At 60.3% G+C, this 10,376-nt stretch overlaps 1 protein-coding gene across 1 annotated transcript; it reads right to left on the minus strand.

Moving 5' to 3' along the window:
- Positions 1-5,442: 5,442 nt before the first annotated feature.
- Positions 5,443-10,062, minus strand: PGF (placental growth factor). Its single transcript, XM_074149582.1, has 6 exons — positions 9,949-10,062; positions 9,736-9,775; positions 8,850-9,046; positions 7,371-7,447; positions 5,600-5,629; positions 5,443-5,509 (listed from the first exon to the last, which is right to left on the minus strand). The coding sequence occupies exons 1-6, from the start codon at positions 10,012-10,014 to the stop codon at positions 5,443-5,445; spliced, it is 477 nt and encodes a 158-aa protein (XP_074005683.1). The 5' UTR covers positions 10,015-10,062.
- Between the last annotated feature and the right edge of the window lie 314 nt (positions 10,063-10,376).

The raw sequence follows: 10,376 nt of genomic DNA on the forward strand, positions 1-10,376 counted from the left end.
ACCCACCTGGCCGAGCGCTGCCGGCAGCATCCCCCGGCGCCCCCAGATGCGGCGGGGCGGGACCGGACCCGCGTGCCGCCGCCGCCGCGCGCCCCCGGGGCGGCGCTGATTGGCTGCGGATGAGATCATCACCCACACCCCCCACACCCCCCGCCCCACCGGGGGCCGCCCCGGGGGTCCCGGCCGGCGAAGGCGGGGGGGAGGTCGGGTCCCGGCCGGGGTCCCGCTGCCGCCCCAAGGCAGGTTCTTCGTAGCTCTGTTAAGGTGAGCGCCATCGCTCCTCTTGCTTTCTTATCATCGTTAGTCACCATTAATTGTCCTTAATTAATAAAGCTCCCGTTCATTAAGGGCTGCCTTTGCTACCCTATTTCCTTCCTCCCGTAACATGCAATTAGCCGTGTTTTAAATAGCCTTTGCCTCTACCTACCTCTGGAAGGGTGCACCCGCTCCAGCAGCTCCCTGCCGACCCACTCCAGGCAACGGGGACACACTGGGTGGCCTTGCCTCTTCTGCGTGGCCCCCCCCAGGGCACTGAGGGTTCTCCCTGGTTTGCGTCTTGCAAGTGGGTGTCGTTGCCCCCCCAACTCTGGGCTGGCCCTTTTGCCACTCGTTTAGCAGACTCATTTGGTTTTGCAAACTTATTTTAAATATAGAGAGCAGGGGAACGTCAGCACAAACGCATCAAGGCGTAGCAAAACGGCAGCGTAGTCGAGACCCCGGCTGGTGGTTAACAAATGCTTTGTATGTGGAAAATATCAGTCTTTGGCTTAGCCCAGAAGCTCGCATTCCTGGCCTCCCGGCCGGGCCTTTTGTCAGAAGGCCAGGTCTGCAGGACCCACCAGATCACCGCAGTTACTAGTGAGGGAGATTTGCTCCATCAGGAGTGCTCAACCAGGCCAACTGGTTTGCTGTGTCTGTGGGATGGTCAGTCCAGGTCCAAATAACTTTCTTTCTGGAGTGCTGGCAGGGGACCTGCAAAGGGAGGACGGCCGGAATGAAATCCCAGTGATACCCTAAGGAAGACTGTGCTAAGATCGGTTGGGAAAGAAGGAGGCACTTGCATCTTTGTCCATCCCTTCCCAACCTCTGAGCACATCCCATTGCAACAGCAAATGTTTCTGAAAGGGCAGTTTTACTTCCATGGGAGCTGGCCCCATCACAGCCACACCAGCCTGGATGGTCACTGCATCCAGCCCTTGCTGGAGCCGGTATGTGCTGGCATCCCAGGGTCTGGGAGGCTGGAGGTTACCAGTGAAGCTTTAACATCGGAGCTTCATCAGCTATGATGCTACATCTCTGGGTTGATCTCCTCATCACCGTTTCAGATACTTCCCCAAAAATATGTGATGCTTTGTTCTTAGTGCAGTCTGGAGCCCAGTTTATGTTTTGTCTCCCCTATAACTCTCCTTCTAAACCATCCTGCTGCAGCTCTGGCTCCTAAAGCCTTATTAAACAAACCTTTGCTCTGTAAGGCTGGGAGACACAGGGAGGGAGCCCGGGGATGCTGATAACTCAGTGGTGTGCTGCTCCCGTGAGGCAGCTGCCTGTCTGCAAGGGGTAGGATGGGGGATTTGGGAGCAGTGGGGCTGGGTCACGTTTGCTGCCAGTCCATGGAGGACCAGCATGGGGTTGTTCTGCTCCCTGCTGGCTTTGGGGGTGGGCTCTGTCCCAGTCCCTTTACAAGGGAACCAGTCCCTTCCTACAGCCCTGTTCTGCAGCGTTTGGGGAATGTGGGGATCTGTAGAAGTAGCTGACCTTGTCAGGGTGCACAGGGGACACGTCTGCTGTGACCAGGGAGGGCTGACAGGAGCTACTGATGCAAGCCTCCAAAAAAGGCGCAACTGGGAGCAACACAGAAGGAGGACAGACAGCAGCTGGTCCCCTTGAGAGGGAGTATGGGTGGCAGCTGTGAGCTCTGAGGCCAGAAGCCCCACTCTCCCCCCCGTGGCAGCAGGCCCCCAACCTGACCCTCATGTCACCATCGGGCGCGATGTCCTGCTGGAAGTCCCTGCCACCCCGGGATGAGGAAGGTGGAATCCAGGGACAGGGACATGCAGGTCGTTCCCTGGGCGGATGATGCCTGCAGCAGCCCCAGGAGCTTTGGGGAGCTGCTAGGACTCATCGGGTTCCCCTCACTGGTGAAACACCCCCCAGAGCTGGAGAGAGCCACAACGCCTGGAGATGCCACTCCCAAACCTCCCACACTGGTGGTGCCACATCCTTGCCATCCACTCCAACACCTTATGCCATGGGAGGAGCAGGGGATGAGGCCGCACACAGCACCTGGGGGGCTTGGGCGATGCAGGGGGAGAAGTGGCACAGGGTGGTCGTGCAAGGCAGGTGCCCAGCACCACTGGCTTTGAGCAGAGCTGCCTGAAAACTCTCAGTGCCCAGCAGCAGCCAAAGAGGTGACACCCCACACTAGGAACTGTTAGAAAAAGCCACTGGGCAGGAGTTTGTTTGAATTTTTTAACCTTAATCACCACTCTTGACAAAATTATTTTTTATTAACATCCTTGGGCTTATTCAACTTCCTTTTTAAAGGTTTAATACTACTGCAGTGAAACTTCTACGGTTAAAAACAATACAGAAACCATCACATACACCCCTCGAGTGCTGCACACAGTTCTCCTTTAGCCTCAAAGTGCAACCAGCCAGGCTGAAATGGCACACAGGGATGGGAAGCGCATGGACAGACCAGGACAGGCCACTGGAACCAAGGTGCCACATGGCCCCTGCAAACCCTGAGCGGCACAGGAAAGGGAGCAGCAAGGCCCCCTCATTCATGAGGCAGCCAAGGAAGAGCTTCATGGGCCATTGTTGAGGCAGAGCCCACACAGGCTGTGCCCCAGGACACTGTGGATGCCAGAAGTGGAAATGGGGTTCAAAAGTGATCCAGACAGCTCCTGGAGGATATGCCCAGGTGTACGGGTACACTCACCCAGTCTATGCCATGCTGCATGTGGCAGCGTGGAGGTTCACATCACCTCAACACCCACCACCAGCTTTCCCTGCCAGGGTACCACTGCCGCAGGACCTGCCCTGTCCTCATGGCCTTGTGCCAGACCCAGGCAGCACCAGCATTAGGGCTCTGAGGGAGCCTGCCCCAGCTGTAGGCTGCCATGTCAGATGTGGGGAGGAGCTGCCTTGGACCCCAACATCTCCTACATTAGGCTCCACTCTTGCACCTCAGTGCGGGATAAACCACAGCTCACCTCATTTGATGGTAACTTTAAAGCCTTTGCACACCTTGGTCTCCAGACTTTTGCTTGAAGCTGGATTTTGTTTTAACCCCAGGCCAGGGATGCCCAGCTTGCCCTCAGGGTTTCCAGCAATGTGTGCTGCTCCAGGGCACAACTCGCATGGAGCAGCAGGGGTTGCATTTGGCCGCCAGCCCCAGCCCACCTGCAGCAGAGGTGGGAAAGGGGAGAAGAAGAGCCCCAGGGGCACTGCTTAAGGCACACAGAAACAAGGGCTGGGTCTGCCCCCCCAGACCTGGGCACAGACCCAGCTGCATGGGGAAAACAGGAAACAACAGCACCCACGGCCACCTTGATGAAGGCCACCAGCCCCCTACACCCTCAAGGATGGTCCCAGTAAGAGACAGGGCTCCCAGGCCAGCCTGACCCCTTGCTGAGTGATATGAGCTTTGGTGGGGTGTTTCTTGGGTGGGAAGGCCCATGGACAGCCTGCCCCTGCTGCCCTAACCTTGCATCAGCCCAGCCACATGGACTGGGGTGAGAACAGGATGCGGATGGCGAATCATGAGAGGTACCAGCCCCATGTCACAGTGTGGAGGATGACAGTTCCTCCAAGGGTCTCCCAGTACCCACCTGAGCTCCAGCACATGGGTAGCCCCCAGCCTGGGGAAGCAGCTTGGTCCTGACCTGCTGGTTGCCCATCTCCAGCATCACACCAAGGGCAGCCCCTTGGGTGCTGCAGGAGTTGGTGCTGGGGACAAACCGTGGGCCACTGCAGGACTGCCCTCCTCCAGCCTCAAGGGGTGCCCATGGGGAAGAGCGTTGCTGGAAAGCAGACAGGAGCCCTCACACTGCAGCTCCTGTGTCTGTCCATGGGGGTTTATTGAGTGGGGCAAGGCTGGGATGTGGCTGGGAGTCCATGAGGAGCCCTGGCAACCTCAATTCCCTCCCCTTCCCCACCAGGAGAGCTTCTCAGGCAAGTTCCCTGGCACCCTCCTGGGCTGCCCCGTGCCAAGGCTGGGACGGATGCAGCTCTGCAGCCTTGCCCACCCAGGTTTCCTTCCTCCCCAGCTGCAGGGCACTGGCAGGACAGAACAGTTTTGCAGCTGCAACCCTCCAAATCATCTCTGTTCACCCCCTACATCATGCTGTCCTCAGCCAGCTCCAGCAACACGCCCACCAGCTCTGCTCCTTGTTGCCCCCAGGATGCTCTCAAACACCAACGCACTCCTTGAGCTCCTCATCTTCAGCCCCAGGCCTCGTCATGGGTCCTTTTGTCCTGCTGCCAGCAGTGCAGACTGGGCAAGGGAGTCCTCGGTTCCAGGCTGCATTCCCACCAGAGCCAAGCAAGAGTCCAGTCAGCTCTTCCCTGCTGGAGTCCTGCTCCCCACCGCTGCTTGGAGGGGGCATGGCTCCACATGTCCCCCACACCGGGGGGAATCGCAGCTGGCTCAAACCCAGGCAGCAGGAGCGAGGCCGGGGGCAGAGCGGAGGCTACCTGCGTGGCGTGCCACATCTGCAAAGAGAGCATGGCACGGGGTGAGTGCTGCCAGGATGGGGGGGACGGACACCAGGACCTCCAGGCTCACCCGCTCTCCCCCAGGTCCCTCCAGCACCAAACTGTGGGGGTAGGGACCGCAGGCAGCCTCTTCACGGGGAGGAGCAAGGGCGGTGGGGCTGTAGGTGCTGGCTGAGCCCCGAGCAGCAAACTTCAGACAGAAGAGGGAAATAAAACAGGAAAGTGCCAGCCACAGGCACCATATCCCAAAGCCATCTGCAGTAAGAGTCCAGCCTGTGCTGCTATGGCAAGCAGTTTGAGACAGTCAGCTAAATGTAAGGAGGGAAAGGGAAGAGTAACCCAAGCAATGACTAGTCAAGGACTGCAGGAAGGACACAGCTGGCAGCAAGATGAGGTTGAAACTGGAAATCCATGGATGCAGGAAACCCAGCATGGTCTGTGATGACAATAGAGCTACACACCAGGTCACCCAGCCCGTCCATCCCCAACCCGGGTGGACTGACCAGCTTTGAGCAGCTGAGCCTGGGGACAACCCAGCACCTATTGAGCGTTCAGTAAAAGGCCTGTTTCCCACAGCCGCCCACTGTCCCCTCCGTCCTGCTTTCTCCTGTGTCTGCTCTGCACAAGTCCCTCACTGCTCGCGGCGTCAGTAAAGACCTAAAGGCTTAACGAAGCTGTTCATCCCAAAGAAGTAAGAGACCACTCATACCCACCCGTTCTCACTTACAGTTCACAGTCTTTACGTCTCTTCTTGTCTTGTCTTCTCTTACCTCGGGCCTTGGACCTCCTCCTTCGAAAGGAAAGTACCAGAAGAGAGGCTAATGTGTGGGAGATGAGACCCACAACCCCAACCAGTAATGCCGCCCCTGACATCGCTTACCTTCCCAACCTCATCAGCTCCTGCCGGGGCCTGTGGGGTGGGAAAAGAACAGAGTGAAGTGGTTACTTGGGCAATGCTGTCTGTTGAACGAGGGGGTTTATTGAGATGCTCCAGTGCGCAGCACAAGCTACCTGTTATCATTCACGCTTAAAACAGACCCAATATGACTTCTCTCCATGTTATCAACTCCTCAGCCAGGAGCTGATCGCAGTAGGCAGAGACAGCAAAGGAGCAGGGGACAGTCGGCTTTGGTGACTCCCCTGGGGACGTCACACTTTGCCCGTGAGGCCAGGAAGCACGGGTTCAGTTTCAGCTGCTCTCAGTGACAGCTTCCATAGCTCAGCTGGTTAAACAAGATGCAACATCCTGAGTAACACGTGATATTTGCTGCAAAGTCTCTGTAGTGGTTCTCAGACAACAGCCACGACACACTTGGCTTAAGCATCCCCTGTAGGGGCCAAGGCCAGGACATCCACCACGCCTATGCTGAACTTCAAAGGGGAGCAACGTAAAGGTGTGGAAGGCGGCTTAGGGAGAAGCTGAAAGGTGCTGCAGAAGCAAGAAGTTTACACGCATTCAAAGGCAGCCTGCACAAGTACTCACACAAGATCCCTGGGGAGTTACCCTAGGTAGGAAAACCACAACAGGCTCAGGAAATTCCCTGCATGGAAAATAGCTGGAAGCAGACGAGGGGGAAGTAACACACGTGCTTCTTCCCGCTCCCTCTTCTGCATCCACCGACAGATCCTCCAGAGACACACTCAGCACTGGATGGGCCTTGGGTCTGCTCCAGCACAGACGCTCTTACAACTGCAGGGGAATACCAACCCTGCAGGGGATCCTCTTCTTCCAGGCAAGGATCATGTCTAACAGCTGCCCAGCAGGACGCAGCCCCCAGCTTTCGCAATACTAGATTGCCCTGGGGTCATGATGGAAAGCAAATGCCAGGACCCCGTGCAGGCGGTGCTGGAGAGGCATTGCAGCAGGGACCAGCACCAGAGTCGCTCCCTGCTCCCACAGCACTGCAGCCCCTGAGCAGAGGCCCCGTCCTGCCCAAGCTCTCACCACCTCTGGGACATGGTGAGCACCCTGAGGGGTTACATATGTGCCAGGAGTTTGTGGCAGGTTGGTGCTGCGCATCCGTCCTGGGCCAGCGCTGCGTATCCATGATCCATGCCAGGCTGGCACTGCATGTTTAAGCTTTCATTTGTCGGCTTGGATGTAAAGCCCTGCTCCCTAGCCCCGGATGAGGCAGTCTCTCTAAAATGGAAGCCCAAGGCCCAGCCCTTCAGCTTCCTCTTTGGGCCACAGTCACGCTCAGGTACGTCAAGCCACGGAGCTCCCTGCTGAGCCACCACCCTGGGCATGCTGCTGCACACCAAATACCTGCCCCACAGCCACCAGCCTTGCTCTGTTACCCACTGGCAGCTCCCCCAGCCAGAGGAGCACACGCCAGGCATGCCAAAGCGGCCGCAGGGGTGGGGGGCACAGACATCCCTGCTCACAGAGCCGGGGTGCCACAGCAGCTCCAGCCCTGCAGACAGTGCTATGCACCCCCTTGGCTGTGGGGGGACAGGTCGCAGAGATGCGGAGCAGGCTGCAGCTGAGCAAGGGCCATAAGCACCGGCAAGCCCCAGCATGGAGACAGTGGGGGTGTCCCAATGTGGCCTGGGTTCGCCCAGGGCATCCTTGTCCCACATGCAGATTGAGCTGGCAGGGTTTCTCTTGCTGGAGTGGCACAGGGGTGCAAAATGAGCCCAGGGGTCCCTACCTGCACTCGCACTGCTTGTGCTCGGTGAATGTCATCTCCACGTAGGATGCCTCCCCATTTGGCTTTATCTTCAGGAGCTGAAAGAGGAGCAAAGGTTACCTCCCGGCCAGTGGCAGGAGGGGGCTGGAAGGACTCCCGCGGCGCTGCCCCGAAACCCCAGCCTCTTGGGCAGACGTGTGCCTAACCTGTTCCTCGGGACCTCCGGCAGCAGAGACTCCACCTCCGCACGCAGGCAGCACCAGCCAGGCCCGGTCACCCTAGCAGCTTGGGAAGCTCTGCTAGAGCAGCCCCATGTCTTCAGGGCTATAATTTAAGTCCCGTATTCTTGGGATTTCCCAGCCTTAGAGGAGACTTTTCTGTCTCTGCCTTTGCAGAGAACTTTCACATATTTGACCACTTTGCACATTTCCCATCTCCGATGGAAATATCCCCCAGTCATGTTTTCCATACCATTCCTGTTGCTGCTGACTCCTCCTGGCCCCCTTTCCCACAGCACTAAGCCTGGAGTCAGTACCATGCTGCCTCCCCAGCGCATGGGGTGCAGGATTTGTCCCATCACGTGTCAGTCCACAGCTCAGCTGGGACATCCAGGGGCTTCACAGGATGTGTCCCTCATTGGTGTGATCCACACCGGCCCCCGCAGAAGCGCCTGACATTGTCACCCCACGCACAGCAGCAGGATTCCTGCTGTGGAAGGAGACCTGTGCTTGGGAATTTGCCTCCCTTTCATGTCAGGCTCTTGCTCCACTTCAGTCAAGATTTTTTGGAGACTCCCACCCTGCCTTCCAGCACGCTTTCAACCCCAGAGAGACCAAAATCACTGGTAATTTATCACAGGCACTCTCTAGTCAGCAGTGGGCTGGTCTCCAGCAGCACAGCGCAAGGGCTGCAGTGACAACGGCTGCCTGGCACACGGGGAAGAGCCGGCCAGCAGTTTGTTCGCAGCCCAGGATCTCCCACCCAACTTCACACAGCTCCCACAGAGGGGACAGGAAGTGCAGCTGACGCAGCCCTTCAAGCCCCCGGCACACATTCACTGTTAGCACCACCACAGGCACCTCCTGACACACGAGAGCCTCACTTCTCCCTGCGATTCAGCGGCAGTGCTTGCTTTGCCCCAGCAGGCAGAGTCACCGGCAACTGGGAAACTTCCAACCCCACAGCAGGACAGGAAAGGGCTGGAAAGGCGACAGCAGTCAGCCAGACAGACCATGCAGAGAGGAGAGGGCAGAGAAGCAGGAAGCGAGGCCAGTACCACCAGGGGTGTCACCTGGCCTCAGGGACAAGCCCAAAGAGCAGATAGAGAGACCCTTATGGTTTGATGTATATTTAAGCAGTTGTGAGTAAGCCCCTCTGCCCTGTTATCCATGCTGCTACCATGTCTGGAAGATGTGAAGCTGCAAGTTTACCCTTCCAGTGCTTGGCGAGGAGCCCACCACCTCCCTGGTGCTGCCACAGCCCCACAGTGGCAGTGCTTACCTGCATGGTGACTGTGCTTGTCTCCACAGGGACGCAGCGGAGACCCTCATCCCCACAGCAGCCTCCGCAGCGCTGCAGGGAGACGCAGGAGGGTCTGAAAATGTACTCCACCTCGTTGGGGAACTCGGTAATCACATCCACCAGCTGCTCCAGAGGCCGGCAGAAACTACGATTCCAGATCTCCCGAAAGGTCAGGACTGCAAGAGATCAGGGTGGGGGGCTATAAGGAAGAGGCTGATGGGAAGAGCCTTGAAGAGGCTGAACCCAGGCGACCCATTGCCAGGGCAGGTGCAGCAGCTGCGGTGGGGTCCTCCATCCATCACAGGGGCACCGGGATGCAGAGGACCCCCTTGTGCCCTGAGCAAGTCCACCACCACTCTGGTGCAAAGGCTCACGCAGCCACCGCATCCACCTCGATGAGCTCTTTCTCCACCTGCCCGGCAGCTCCATCTCCTCCTTCTCAGGCACCCTGCTTCCCTCCGCACCCCCGCTTCCCCTCGCCCTCCCCCGGCGGGCGCCGAGGCGCAGCCCCGCAGCGCAGCCGACAACCGTCCCCTCGGGTTTTCCAGCGGGGAGAGCACACGGGAGCCGAAGCGGAGCCTTCCTGCCCGGCACCGGAGGAGCGACAAGACCGGGGCAGGGCTGCTCTCCGCTCCAGCCCGTGGCGCTGCCCGGTGCCGCAAGCACCTGGGGCGGGCTAGGGGGGACAGGCTGCTCCGAGCCCCGGCACGGCTATCCGGTACCCCCGACCCGGGCATCGCCGCGGGGCTCCGGGGGAATAACGGCCCCGGGGTGTATCGAGCGCCCCCCGGCCCTGCGCGCAGCCCTCCCCGGGATGCCGCCCCCTCCCAGCCGGGGCGCCGACGGTCGCCCGCTGCCGACTCACCGGGCGGCTCCGTGCTGGCGGTCCCCCGCGCCTCCGGGGCCTGCAGGGAGGGAAAGGCGGGCGCTGGTGGGGGCTGCACGGGAGGGCCCGCAGCCGCCCCCCGCCCCAGCGCCGGGAGGGGCTGCCCCGGTGGCCACCGCCACCGAGGGCAACGGCACCGGCGGGGCCGGGCCGCCCCCGCTCCGACCCCCCCTCCCGCCCTCCGGATCTCACCGGGGCGGGCGGCGCCCCCAGCGCCCCGGCCACCAGCAGCCGCAGGAAGGCGCCGAGCAGCCGCATCGCCGCTCCGGCACCGACTCAGCGCCGTCGGTACCGCCCCGCCGCCCCTGGCATGTCGCCCCGCCGCCGCCGGGCCACCGGCCCCGCCGTGCCGCGTCCGCCGCCGCCGGGCCATGGGAGCGCGCCCCGCTCCGCCGCCGTATTTCACCGCCGCCGCCCCGCCCCCGCCCGCCCCGGCCCCGCCGCGGGGCGGGAGCAGGTGTCCGGCCCCGGCGGACGCGAGGATGGCCGGTGCCCCCGGGAGCCGCGGAGCCCCTCGCCTCCAGCCCCCTCTCCCCCGCATCGGCACCGGCCGTTTCCCCCCTACCGGGCTGCCGCGGAGCTTCTAGGGACCGGTCCGTGCCCGGTGCTACTCCCGGGGA

This window comes from Numenius arquata, chromosome 6, assembly GCF_964106895.1.
Source record: "Numenius arquata chromosome 6, bNumArq3.hap1.1, whole genome shotgun sequence".
Lineage (NCBI taxonomy): Eukaryota > Metazoa > Chordata > Aves > Charadriiformes > Scolopacidae > Numenius > Numenius arquata.

What these genes read in the sequence shown, in the direction of transcription:
- PGF (XM_074149582.1), bottom strand. Translation starts at nt 10,014, where the DNA reads ATGCGGCTGCTCGGCGCCTTCCTGCGGCTGCTGGTGGCCGGGGCGCTG. An exon ending in TGGGGGCGCCGCCCGCCCCG is followed by an intron (nt 9,776 to 9,948) that starts GTGAGATCCGGA and finishes CCCTCCCTGCAG; the next exon opens with GCCCCGGAGGCGCGGGGGAC. An exon ending in CGCCAGCACGGAGCCGCCCG is followed by an intron (nt 9,047 to 9,735) that starts GTGAGTCGGCAG and finishes GATCTCTTGCAG; the next exon opens with TCCTGACCTTTCGGGAGATC.